The sequence below is a fragment of the Oncorhynchus gorbuscha genome, linkage group LG12 (assembly GCF_021184085.1).
Source record: "Oncorhynchus gorbuscha isolate QuinsamMale2020 ecotype Even-year linkage group LG12, OgorEven_v1.0, whole genome shotgun sequence".
NCBI classification, from domain to species: Eukaryota; Metazoa; Chordata; class Actinopteri; order Salmoniformes; family Salmonidae; genus Oncorhynchus; species Oncorhynchus gorbuscha.
Genome location: NC_060184.1, coordinates 59,102,070 through 59,116,380, shown reverse-complemented (window position 1 = coordinate 59,116,380; position 14,311 = coordinate 59,102,070). Strand labels below are relative to the sequence as shown.

Here is a 14,311-nt window from a genome sequence, read left to right as displayed (position 1 = left end):
GTGTACGTGTTTCTGTCAACACTGATCCTTCTGACAAGCCCCGGTCTGATCAGCCTCTATCTGCATGTCTCGATGGGGAATAAACCAACTCTACCACTCCTTCAGATGACTCCCAACAACATCACACACAGCCAGGCTACATCAACTATGTTACACTGTATGACCTCCACACCATAACAGTCATCCTGGTAGCAGAGAGCCTATACGAGGACATTCGAGACCGAAAATGACCATTTTTTTTGGTGAAACCTTGCAACGTTTCCAATGACATTTGTAAGACCTGATGTAGTCTTGCAAAACCTGCGAGGTTTCAACCTATCGTGCTTCATACTAGATGTAATGCCGAGACCGCCAATGAGACAATATGTTGTTGTCAACGTTTATGATATATTATATCAAGCTTTAAGTCATGTTTATAACAACCCAATGTAGGCATTAGTATGCTTTCAAATGAAATGTTACTGTATGTGTTTTAACTTGGTCATCTTTGGGTTTCAAAATATACTGAACAAAAATATAAACGCAAAAATGTCAAAGATTTTTACTGCGTTACAGTTCATATAAGGAAATGTGTCAATTTTAAATGCATTCATTAGGCCCTAATCTATGGTTTCACGTGATTGGGCAGGGGCGCTGCCATGGTGGGCCTGGGAGAGGGCGTAGGCCCAACCACTGGGGAGCCAGGCCCAGCCAATCATAATTTGTTTTTCCCCACAAAAGGGCTTTATTACAGACAAGTACTCCAGTTTTATCATCTGTCCGTGTGGCTGGTCTTAGACGATCCTGCAGGTGAAGAAACCGGATGTGGAGGTTCTGGGCTGGTGTGGTTACAAATCGTCTGCGGTTGTAAGGCCGTTTGGACGTACTGCCAAATTCTCTAAAATGATGAAGGTGGTTTATGGTAGAGAAATTAACATTAAATTATCTGGCAACAGCTCTGGTGCACATTCCTGCAGTCAACATGCCAATTGCATGCTCCCTCCAAAATTTGAGACATTTGTGTCATTGTGTTGTGACAACTGTACATTTTAGTGGCCTTTATGTACCCAGCACAAGGTGCACCTATGTAATGATCATGCTGCTTTTTTTCCCCAGCTTCTTTATATGCCACATCTGGCAGGTGGCTGGATTATTGTGGCAAAGGAGAAATTCTCACTAAGAGGGATGTAAGCACATTTGTGCACAAAGTTGGAGAGAAATAAGCTTTTTGTGCGTGTGGAATGTTACTGAGATCTTTTTATTTCAGCTCATGAAACATGGGACCAACACTTTTATATTTTTGTTCACTATAATTAGTGTACTACATTTCCAAACACATCTTTATCATATTGCCCTGGCCTACACCCTAGCAATTGTTCATATAGTTCCTATCCCTCCTCTTTAGTGACTCCCTTGATCCAAAACACTCAGTCATTCATTTGGGGGTATTACTCTCCTCAGATTGATTTTTTTTCTTTATGACACAATGGATTGTTTTCTCTTCCTCTCTGCATCCCCTTCCTCTAAATCATCCATCAGTGGGGCGAGTGCTACAATTATGCAGAAACAGTGGCTTGTTATGACACTACTGAGTGCTGCGCCCCACTGCATGTTATTGACAAAATGAGTAAACCTGCTCTTTTAAGCAGCTCCCTCCATCAGTCACCCCCCCCCCCTTCTCCGTTCTGCTAGATCCCTGCTCTCTTATATACTCAAGCACATGCCTCTTTTCCTCTTGTGTGTGTGTTTCTCTCTCTCTTTCATTCTTACCTGATTTCTATATTAGTTGAGTAATATACCGGTAAAACAGCATAGGCCATGTGAATGCATTCCAATGGTAATGCTGTGGCTTTATGCCGGAGTCTGGCCCTGCTCTTGGTCATGGTAGCGAAATGGTTTTGATGTCCAAGTAGAAAGAGAACTATATCTCTTAGGACCCTGGTTCTTCCAGACACTGGGGGCCCCCAGGGGCCAGTGGAGTGGCTCCTAGCCCCCAGCCAACCCCCTTCTCCTGGGCCAAAGCACCACGCCTGGCTGGGCAGCAGCTCTGGAGGAAGGGGGGGACAACCGCTTCCAAGCCCCAGGAGGGGGGTCTGACACTGGGCCAGACACAGAGAGCTGTGTCTGTAGAGCTAGGAGATTCCAGGTTCTTCCATCACAGAGTGACAGACGGGATGACAGAATCTAGACTCCATTTTTGATTTGTAGATACTTTATGGATAAGTAGCGGGAAGGAAATTCAAAGGAATGACATGTTGACAAACCATAATAAAAAAAAAAAGACAAATTAAAAGTGCACTATCAATAGTTGAGTTTGGCCACACTTAAACCAACATCTTGGTGTTCTATTTGAAGGTGTGTGTGTGTGTGTGTGTGTGTGTGTGTGTGTGTGTGTGTGTGTGTGTGTGTGTGTGTGTGTGTGTGTGTGTGTGTGTGTGTGTGTGTGTGTGTGTGTGTGTGTGTGTGTGTGTGTGTGTGTGTGTCTGGGGGGGGGGGGTCCGTCATCCAGATGGTTACTGTGTTAACCCTCACAGTAGGGGTTAGTTAGAGCAAGAAGCCACAACAGAATTTTGTTTATGCTGATAGACAGTAAAAATATCGCTCTGTCAAAAGTGAAATATTAACTATCTACATTATTAATGAAAAATGTGTTTGATTTATGCAGCGTGAGAGTCAGTCAACACCTTTGTGCGTGTGTGTGCGCGTGTGAGAAGCTCTGCATGGCTATATCTCAAATTTCTGTATTAGAATTGAACTTCTTCCATAAAGCTAATCAGACTCTTGACATTTTCCAAATCTGCAATTATAACTATTTCTGAAATGGCACTCTTCATTTACCCTCAACAAGTGGGTTGCAGGCCAGGCAGTAACATGCACTCAGCTGTCTCCTGTCCATCAACCTGCTCTTTACCGTTCCTCCTTTTTCCTCCTCCTCTTTACCTCTCTCCAGACAGTTGTTTACAACCTCTATCTTTTCATCGATGGCCTCCGTTCCTTCTTGTTCTTCTCATGCCCCCACTACCCCTCTCTATGTATCCCTCTTTCTCTATCTTCTGCACTCTTTCCCTCTCTTCTCTCTCGCCCTCTGTCACTTTGCTCAGCCCCATGGGTGGCTCTCCCTTACAGAGAGTGAAAGAGCAGTGGACTGGAAAGGACTGTTCCTCCCTCTTCCCTTCCCTCTCTTTTTCTCCCTAGCCAGAGCGGCCCAGTTCTAAGATAATTGTCTCTGTGTATTCCCTGTTCTTCTGCAGGATAATCCCCAACTGGGGCTGTTTAGCCTCACATAGATAGTGTTTCCCCCATCTCTCTCTCTCTCTCTCTCTCTCTCTCTCTCTCTCTCTCTCGCTCTTTCATCTCTTTTGATTATGTCCTATTTATTTAGCCCTGTTTATTAAAAATGGGTATAAATGCTGTAATAACCTTTAATTAATTGTTAGACTAATAAGAGGTTGAATTAAATACTGTACATGTTTGATGATACATGAGGAGAATAGTCAGGACAATAGATGTTGAGCTGAGATTCAGTGTGGCTGTGCATGAATGCATACGTAGAGTAAGTAACAAAAAATCCCTGTTGTTTCTTCTCCTACCACAGTCTGTACGGCCGACACATGCAGGCCAACCCCGAGCCTCCGAAGAAGAACAACGACAAAACCAAAAAGATCAGCCGCAAGCCCCTGGCCGCCAAAAACAAATGAGAGGGAGGAGGATGAGAAGGATGAAGAGGAGGAGGAGGAGCTGACTGCTTGTTTGCCCCCTTTTTATGTATTTATCAGAGGAACACAGAACTACATTTTATACTGCTCTATGTTCAGGATGTCACGCTAGAGTTAATGGTAGTCCACCATGCATCTTTAACTGCCACAGAGGCCGATTTTATTACAGCACCCTTTTAAGCAGACCAAAGGACTGATTCAGTCAACCCATCCCCTTCAAATCAATTCATAAAGCATCTTTTATTAACTTTTCTCAGTGTGATTTTAAACCATCAGCAATTTGTTTCTTAACTTGATTTGGAAGATAAATAATTTCCCAAGCCATATGTGTAGTGGTGAAGTCGTTACACAGGTTGACGGGCTCTGGCCCCTGTGGTCCCACAGTAACTGAATTAGCTTGTCCTGGTGGGGGAGACTATTGTGAAACAATGCTAATTTGTGTAGCTATCTGCCGACACAAAACGCCTTGTAGAGTAACCACCAGAGAGACGGCATTAGCTTCACCCCGCATTTGATTTGATCCAGCTTACCAGAGAGCGAGCGAGACGAGGGGGTGAGGGGAGGGACGCCGGGTGAGGGGGGGTTAGGAAGGAGAGCAGGCCATTTTGGAGAGGGGATGAGGGAGGGTGAGGAGAGAGGAGTAGGCCATTTGGAGATGTTCATATCCGACCCCTCCAGCACTCCCTGGTGACTCCTTGTCTCCACTGTAGTGAGACAGGTTGTGTAAAGGCAGCCGCTGCAGCCCGAGTGGATGGAGGGATTTTAGACGGCTTTAAAGGGTCTTAACTGCATCTGTAGTATCCTGCCCTCGAGGGGAGTAGAGGGGTATAAAGTCACTGACTGTTACCTTTTCCTGCATTTGCTCTTCTTAGTCTTGTTTTCTAACACAGGGATATGTATCCTCACTGTCTCTTGTGGTCAATTGTACATGTTCGCTGTCTACGAGCTATGGGAGCCAGCAGTGGCCAAAATGCCCCCAGAGCTCATTTTTATAAAGGATAACAAGTAGCTTTAAACAATGGGGTGGCCATGTACCTCAGATATCAGTCATATGGGACATAACACTGAAACAATATGTCGTCCTAAAGTTGCAATCCACTATAGTCTGGTACGGTGCTCGGTCATAATCCACTTTGTAAAACCGTTGTCCAAGTCTTTTCAATGACCTGGAGATACTGGAGTATTTTGATTGTTCCATTTTGTCAAGTGTCTTTGAAATACGTCCACAACTATCTGGGACAAGCCATAGAATAGCCATTGATAGACTGAGTCTTTACTGAAAGTGTTATTTTTAAATGTGCCTCGGAAACGCACGCTTCCTGACAGCTGTCCTTAACATTTCAGCTTAATAATGTCAATGAAAAGAATGTACTCCTTTTGTTATGCTTTTATCAAGCCATGCGCCAGATGCCACAATATACTGTACGTTACATGTGTTCTGTTTTTCAATATTTTAAATAAAGCAATCCATTTGGTTTGAGTTTAGATTTTGGTCCAAATCTGCTGTATAACTTTGATAACCCCGATGGGTGTGGTTTCTAGGAGAGTTAAACACTGAACTTGTGGACACGCAGCAAGTCAGTCATGGAGATCACACACCCTAAGACGACCATGTCACGCCTCCCACACCTGTCCTACACACACACACCTCCCCTGTTGTCATGACGGCGGGTGGAGGGAGGCGATGAGATCTCCTTAGAACTGACCTTTCAGCGGTGTCTCCTGGTAACCAGCTGATGACTCTTAGGATGGTGTGTGTGTGTGCGTGCGGGTGTGGATGGGCGTGTGTGTCAGTTGGCCGCTGTGGGGCTGCCTGTCCTGCTCGTTCACACACCACGCTCACAAGCACAGCGGGCACATCTGTCCATCTCTTAGAGCCGACGCAACAACTCAGAAGATGGAGCTGGAGACCTGACACGCATCCACACACCCCCTCTGCTCTCACACACACACACCACTCACATCGCCCCATCGTGCCAGCATACCCCTTACCCATTCCTCCTCTGTGCTACGCTCGATGTCTCTCATACCTGTCTCCAAACACTGTCTATGCTACCTTCTCTCCGTTCCTCATTAACACCAGTAAATCATCCTCTTCTCCTTATCCAAACATCACTCTGTCCCCTGTGTTCATCCACAGCCTGTCTCCCTCTCCAATCTACTCTCTCTGCCCCATTGTCTTCTAACTGGTGGCATCCCTTCTACACGACGCATGTCCCTCAACCAACAGTGCAGATGGATTCGTCACGCTTTCCAACGTACGACAATGCCCTCTAACCTCTATGCTCTTCCTCCTCCATCCTTCTCTTCACTATACAATACTTTCTGGTTGTTATGCTCTTCCTTCCTCTTACTCCTTCAGTCTGGTCAGAGGGTTTAATCTGATCCCTCAAAAAATCTGAACAATTACAAGTCCAAAACAGGGTGTGGTTTTTAAACTTTGCAAAAGGTATTGGCAATTCATTACTGTCTGAGAGTTTAGAACCAATCCATCTATTTGTGGATCTAGAATAATGGCAACCTGACCCATTCTCTACAGCGGTTCAATTGTGTTGTCAGCCTCCATTAGAATGGGAGGACTGGCCTGAGAAATGGAGCTCGTCAAGGGAAATGCATCATTATGCGAACGGTGGATCAGTCAACGACAACAATGAATCTATGACCTTTTCCAACTATTGTTGTTTTAAGTTAAAACTTCACCATGCTGCATTGGAATAGATTTGATTCTGGCCCCCTTTTTGATTTTGGTAAAAGTCATTACCTCAACGTTTTGTTTTTTAAGCTCGTTTTTATTTCCTTTCTGCTACTCCTTCCTTTAAACAGATGTTATTCCTTCGTTCCTTCTTCTCAATTCATCTCACGGCCTCAAGGACACAATAGGTCCCCAGCTAACCAAGGCCATTGATTTTCACTGGGTGATTTATAGGGTCCAGTGTGTGTTAGGGTAGACCTGATTGGCTAGGGAACCTGCTCTATGCCACCTTAATGGGTGAAGAGTCGTGGATGGCATATGGCCGATTTGGTGCCTACAGGCACCTATGCCACCCAGACCATACCAATCTATAGAATATGAGTACCAGAGAACGTGTGTGTGTGCGTGCGCAAAATCCGTCTTGGGTGGCCTTAAACAGTGAAATATTGTCACAGCCACCTTTTTTGGTCCCAGCGTTACGTCAAAGCTCTTCAGACAGGACGTGCTGCTTTTATGCATCTAGCAAATCGTTATCCTTATGACCTGCCGTCTGCACACAGAAGAGTGCGCAGTGTGCAGGGCTTTGCGCACATCCAAGTGCAACACAGCAATCGTGTTTGTGGTAACAACCTGTTGAACGTGTGAAAGGAGCGTAAAGAATATCACCTAAACTGTTCAAATGTGTACCTCATATTTACCTTGGATACCAGGGCCAAGCAGAAATAAGCTACATTAGGATATAGTTTGTGCTTACCACAGCAATGTGCTATAATTTATCTTCTGCTGTTATGATATTGACAGAAGTGTCATTATAATGATCGCCCTGTTACCTTCGAAGCTCCTTGTCAGGGACTTGTTTAATGTATCAACTAAGTGGTCTCAATAATATTGTTTTGGGGGGGGGGCGGTATAATAACTCGGAACCATAGTTTAATTTAAAGGACATAAGAGTCCGCGACCAGCGATTGCCTCCTCGTGGCTCCTGATGTCCTAGTTTGAGTTACAGGAATGTAACCATGTGTTAATCATGTTTACGTGTAAATCACAAGTGCTGTATTGATTGTAGTCTAAAGAAACACATAGAGATGTTGCCACATAGCCCTGAGTAAACGCTAAAGTAAAAATAATACAATGTGTCTAAGCTTGAAACATTTAGATCCTCTTTAGCAGTGATTAATGCCATCTTTGTCCAAGGCCTGATTGCATCCCTCCAAGCCTCTCCTCCTCCTAGTGATGCCAAGTCTGAGTTTTGGACCGAGCGAGATATCAAGATAAAGGAATGGGTGGTGTTACTCTGCACTATATTTCCATCTTTTATAAGACGGTGCACTATCTTGCCCTCCCTCTCTGTTTTTTCTTCTCTCTCTGTGCAGTGCAGAGTACTGCGCATACAACTCTGTAAGCTACGCGCTCTGATCAGAGGCACTCCGCTCTCCACACAGGGTTTAATGACATTACCAGCGGTTTATAGAGTCGTGCTTACACCTGATATGCTGCTATTCTTTAACAAACTCTGGACTGTGTACACAGTGGTAGACTTTTAGACCAGTTGGCTTTGGATATAAGCTGTGGATCGTTGGAGAATAAAGCAGAGAAAGGAGTGCGTTCTCCCACCGAAGTGTTTTTGTGTACTACGCGTCCACACGTGGCTGCTTACAGCAGGGCTTTAAAGTACAGCCGCCACCTCACAGATGCTGAAGACAGTGTTTTTTTTAAGCACTGACGACTTAAAGCGCGAGCAGCCAGGAAAAGGGCTGAACTTTCCGATTCGGTGAGACTTAAATAAGCAAACATCAGCACAAAAAGTAAAGAGCGGAAAGAAGAAAAAAAGACGCGCAGGGGGCTTGGCCCAAAAAAAGTTCATTACCATTAACTTACCAACAAACCAATATTGGCTGTATATTTTTTTCTTTTTAAAAGCGTACCTCATCAACCACCAAGATTTCACCCAAAAGCAGACAAGAGGATCGCCCTGCGCTGACGAGACTGGTCGGCAGGAAGCGGCTAATAGCGGCTGGAGTGCTTGGAGTCGTCATGGTGTTAGTGCTGGTGATTCTGATCCCAGTTCTGGTTAACTCCGCTGGAACTTCAGCGCACTATGAGATGCTGGGAACCTGCAGGATGGTATGTGATCCATATGGAACCAAGTCACCGACCGCTACGGCAGACACGGTGCGAGCGGACAACAGCCTCATGCAGTCTTTACCAACTTTTATAACAGGTCCGAAAGGGGAACCGGGCCGCCCGGGGAAGGCTGGACCCAGAGGCATCCCAGGTGATCAGGGCCCGCCCGGTCCGATGGGGCCACCCGGGGAGAAGGGGGAACCGGGACGGCCTGGACTACCGGGGCCACCGGGACCCAATGCCGCGGCGGGGGCTATCAGCGCGGCTACGTACAGCACCGTTCCCAAAATCGCGTTTTACGCAGGCCTTAAAAAACAGCACGAGGGCTACGAGGTGCTGAAATTCGACGACGTGGTCACTAATCTGGGGAACCATTACGACCCCACAACCGGGAAGTTTACCTGCTCCATACCTGGGATATACTTCTTCACTTATCACGTCCTGATGCGGGGAGGGGACGGAACCAGCATGTGGGCAGATCTCTGCAAAAACAATCAGGTATGGACCGGTGCACAAAGAATTACGCACACACCGAGGCACATATTGTTGTAGCCTTTGTGTGTTTATTGGCAAATATAATGTTTCAACCTTTGTCACTTGTCACTGAACTGGCGTTCGAGTGATCTCTTTTTTGTTTCATGGGAAAATAAGTAGGAACCGAAAAGTGACCAAATGCATAAACCATTCAAACAGACAATGCTCAACATGATAAATATAATGCTATTAGCTTATTTCATGAGTGTAGCTGAAGTCAGTTTTACGCATGTATGAATGTTTATATTTAAATAATCACTTCAGCATATATAGTAGCCTTTTGGCTAAAGCCAGGCGACAATAAAACGAAAGTGACACTTTTACCCACTCAAACATTGCGTTGAACTTCCTCAGACATGCCCGTGTGCGCGCTGACAGGAGGCGTGTGGATGCTTCATTGAAGATGCTGGGTGTAATTGATGCAAACGGGAAAAAAATTGCGGCAAAGATTGTCCATTGTTATCATAATACATTTTCAACACTAATTGGGTTAATGAGTTGACATTGGTTTGACATTCAATGTTTTCCTAAGACTGAATGATTGAGATTAACGAAACGAAAAAAATCTCTATTTTACTTTTCACACCAATTCGAAAAGTTTTTTTAAAGGCCAAATAATAACATGTATTATACCCTTTCCTGTCTTTTTGACTTGATTACATTATGCTAAATCTGATAGAAGATCATCCTAACAATTGTTTATTATTTTCATTTCAAGTTAAAAATAAAAAATAAAAGAAATAGGCCTATCATATTTATTTTTTTACAAAAAGCATTATTATTATTATTATTATTATTATTATTATTATTATTATTATAAAATCCTTAATCATAATATATTTAGAATATGTAGATTTAGCAATATATTGTTACTCACACTGTATATGGCTCCAAATCATATTTGATCTCCTCTTTCAACAGTGGTTCAATGATCAGAATTGACAGAATCTGCTCATAATACTAGCTGCTGTCAGAGAAGCACATCTAATCCCTATTCCCTCGGGACATCCCGTGTCACCAAGCCACTGTGAGTCTCCTCGACTCACAGAGCCCGCTTCGCCATGCGCATCTCCCTGTCAACGGCTACTGCGCTCGGTGTAGCGGGCGACCAGGCAGCCACTTAGGCTGAAGCCCGCAGCTCACTCTGCACAACACAGCTACAGTACGGGCCAATCAGTTCGCAGCACAGACAGACAGGTTCATCTGAAGCAAAAATTGTACTTTTGGTGTGTAACAAAAAAAAAACCTGACAAAAAACTAAGACTCTGCCAAGAGGCTCTGTGTTTTGTTTTTATTGTCACAATCCAGTGTTTGAAAACAGCATGCTGTGCTGAGGACTAGTAGAGGTCAAGCGTGAGCTAAAGCAGAAATAAACAATTACAAATAATACAATAAATTCTTTATTTATTCACTCACTCAGATAATTAAAATCATTTGGATTACACTAAAATATGCCTTTAGGCATAATAAAGTCGTTGTTAAATCATTCAGATGCTATTCATCATTTTATTCTAGTGAATTAACAGGGCTTGCTGTGCATGCCTTTAGTGGCATTTAAAGGTTGTTCTCCATTTGAATCTCCACACACAGAACATCAAAATAGTGTTAAGCAAACAGTGGATTTATTGCAAATTCCCTCATTTACAGTCTCATGTTACACCTTACAAAAGGTGTCTGAGGAGACTCATTTGAATAAACAACAGCCCACAATTCCCTGCTATGTTTCACTTTCTAGATCGTAATGATATTCACGTTCATCAATCAATGAAGACTGATGATTAGGCTAATTAGGGCGATATTGCCGAACAATTTCTGGTTGATGACAGGTCTGGATAGGTGTAGCCTAATTGGGCTTAGGCCAATCCTTCATATGGAAGTCTACCATCCCCTTTCTCTATGTGATGTTGATATAACGTTTTTATTGGTGGTTTTAATTCATTGTGGTATTTTGTTATCTCGCTCAAATAGTTGTTTTAGCAATAGTTAGGGTCAGAATGCAGAATTCAAGGCTCTTCCGGATTTTGAAATCGTCCTGACAAGCCTCTGGTGTCCGGGTAGGCCTATTGTGTATTGGAGCTGTCCATGGGGCTGAAACAGTGATCGCCTCTTCTTTATAATCTACATCGGAAGCAAGACCAAGTCCTACCCTATGACTCTAATATGTTGTTTTTAGACGAGTGAGCAGTCCACTACAGTACTGCAATTTGGAGTTATAAACATTAGATTATGTACACGTGTTGTATAAAAACTCCCCAGAAGGCAATTCAATTAAGTTGCATACTGACATAAAATGAATCTTTAATGTAATTTGCCTTAAACATTTATGAAACTAAAGATAATGTTATTGTAAAAAATGTAAGCAAACTTGTTAGTGTTAATCCCACACAATATTTGAAGTTAACTGATAACTGAAACATTGCTAGTCTGGCAACCTTCGGGGTGGAGAACCTGTTATGGGACTCCTTGGGTTAAGGTGCTGATTCTATTCCATTCAATACGACTTTAATTATCCACTCAAGGGAAATTAAGAAAGGCATATTGCATATCAACATGGCTATTCTCCTCTAGGCTTGAGCCAGTGCCACAGTGAGTTGATGGCAGTTAACTATATACACCTGTCTCCATTACCCTGTAGGTTTGAGCAAATGCCATGTGATAACAAACTGTGTCTCCATACATTCCCCTCTAGGTTCAAGACAGTGCTAACTGTACCCATTACTCCATTCCCTTGTGGGTTGGAGACAGTGTTAACTAATTATATACATGCACTAACTATGTAAACATGTCTCCCACCCTCTAGGTTCGAGCCAGTGCCATAGCCCAGGACGCTGACCAGAACTATGATTATGCCAGTAACAGTGCCGTGCTGCATCTGGAGCCTGGAGACGAGGTCTACATCAAACTGGACGGGGGCAAGGCCCACGGGGGCAACAACAACAAGTACAGCACCTTCTCTGGATTCATCATCTACGCAGATTAGCTAACAGACCTAGCCTCAAACCTCAGTCAACCTACAGCCTCACCTCTCAGTCAACCGACAGCCTCACCTCTCAATCATACGGAACACCCTCTCCATGATCTGTCCTATAGTAACTATAGTAACTATAGGCCCTAGTTACTAAAGATACCATAGTGACTAATACTATATTTGAGAGTTGAGGCTATAGGACCTAGCCTCAACTCTCATTCCTCCCGACAACCTCAACCCTCAGTCACCTACTTACAGAACACCCTCTCCATCTATATGATCTAGCTTCAACTTTCAACCCTCAGTCATCTAATATCACGAGCCCCCCCCCCCCCCCCCACCCCGATTGTATGGAAGGCTGTAGAGGGTGGGTGTTTCACAACGACAGAGTAATTGAGTTTTGTCCAATCCTGCTACTGGATCCAAAGCTGCCTGAGGGAACTGCCTGTGTGTAAAGAAAATGAAAGAAGAATTGAAGAAGAAGAGTTACGGAAGGAAAATGTCAAAACATAAATTGTAAGTCAAACAGAAGTGCTGGCCTTCATTATTCTACCACCAAAGCAGTAAACTAGTGTACATCTTTGTTTGTGTAGCTATATAAACGAAGCCTAGTCGTGTGATGACGAGAGTTTTTATGAACACAGAACCAGATGATTGTTTGCAATAACCCACATAAACAAACCATAATTGTCCTTGCTGTGCGTGACGTGTTAAAACCGAAGGCAATACAATACTTTCTGAGGGTTGCTAAGCAACTCGGATGCTTACATGTTGGAGAAAGGTTGGTTGTGTTGTTGTAGGGTTGTAGTGAGAGGGGGGACGATGACATCATCTTAAATCTGGTTTCAGTTCATGGTTGGGAATGGACTGTGTATATGGTGAAGTCTCTACTAAGCTCTATAAATAGTCATTCCTTTCCCTTATTTAATTAAGTAGACTTTAAGGCCTTATTAAAAAAATACCTTCAACATCATATTTAAAGGGATAGTTCCTTTATGGCAGAGCTGCTTTCTTATGGTTATAGCAGACGCAGCCTTTTTGTTTACAAAAGGTACACATGGTTTCTATACATTTTTAGAAAAACAGGTGCTATCTAGATCCTAAAAGAGTTATTTGACTGTCCCAATAGGAGAACCCTTTGAAGAACAATTTTTGGTTCAAGGTAGAACCCTTTTGGATTCCATGCAGAACGGGTTCTAGTTGGAACAAAAAGGGTTCTCCTACGGGGACAGTTGACAAACCCTTTTGGAACCCTTTTTTCTAAGTGTACAGTATGTATACTTCTTCTGGAGGTCAAGCCTAGACTGTTTAGTGGTTAGGTCCACTTAGAACCACCTTGTTTTACACTAGATGAATCATCGAGTGCTGTGTGGGAGTGGCGCTACCCTGACGTGAAACAATGCTTAGCCCCATTAGTTCAGCACAACAGTGTGAAGTTACAGTATTGGAATGCTACTGGAGGAAAGCACTATGCAGAACTACGAGTATGACTACTATGTAAATGTATATGTATGTATCCTAAAGGAAGCTTAACGAGAATGTGGATAGCACCACTGAATTATTGTGTAAATATTGTAGTGATTATGAAATTGTTCTTATTTTTCGCCCCTATAAATGTACAAAACTGTTGAAAGAAAGAGCACGGGTTGGATAACCTACCGCTTCGTATTAGAACCATAGTCTAACTTAATGGGACATGCAGTACCAGTCCTATACTTGCTGATATGTGTGTGACTATGTCTGCGTCTGAGATGGCACACTATTCCCTATATAGTGCACAGCTTTTGATCCGAACCCTATGGGCCCTTGTCAAAAGTAGTGCACTATATAGAGAATAGGGTGCCATTTCAGACACAGGCGATTAGATCAGGACACGTTGTTCTATTTTATTCCCTGGACACACTTCACCTGTGTACTGTTTACTCAAATCATGTTGCCATTAAATGGACAAATCGAATCAGATGATCAGATTCCTGTCTTTATTTATTTTTCTGATTTAGTGATATGTATTAAGATACAACCATTGAAACAACTGTCTGGATGGGTGCTCAGTCCTGACTGGGTTGGTTGGAGGGGATAAAGGAATGTCCTCAAACTTTCATCAGATAGAATGTCAATGTTTCAACTCACCAAACTTTCTGTCTGTGAAGGGTGGCCGGTTACACAGGAGAGTAATGTCACTGAAGTGTTCAGTCGATTTTAAGTAAAGGCATCCTCACATGTAATTCCTGCACGGTAATTGTGCAAGTCTTGTAGAACTCAGAACGTGAGCTTCTACAGTTTCAGCCACAGTGTTTC

General features: G+C 43.4%; 2 protein-coding genes across 3 annotated transcripts in view; both read left to right on the top strand.

Annotated features, from left to right (window-relative positions):
• Positions 1 to 5,180, top strand: part of rsu1 (Ras suppressor protein 1) — a 35,225-nt gene extending 30,045 nt beyond the window's left edge. For both annotated transcript variants that reach the window (XM_046292448.1, XM_046292449.1), the window contains exon 9: positions 3,575 to 5,180. In XM_046292448.1, the coding sequence (XP_046148404.1) occupies positions 3,575 to 3,677 (103 nt within the window). In that variant the 3' untranslated portion in view covers positions 3,678 to 5,180. The remainder of the gene's footprint in view (positions 1 to 3,574) is intronic.
• A 2,624-nt stretch (positions 5,181 to 7,804) lies between these two features.
• On the top strand, positions 7,805 to 13,968 carry c1ql3a (complement component 1, q subcomponent-like 3a). The gene is made up of 2 exons (XM_046290777.1): positions 7,805 to 9,009; positions 11,846 to 13,968. The coding sequence occupies exons 1-2, from the start codon at positions 8,422 to 8,424 to the stop codon at positions 12,023 to 12,025; spliced, it is 768 nt and encodes a 255-aa protein (XP_046146733.1). The 5' UTR covers positions 7,805 to 8,421; the 3' UTR covers positions 12,026 to 13,968.
• Positions 13,969 to 14,311: the final 343 nt, after the last annotated feature.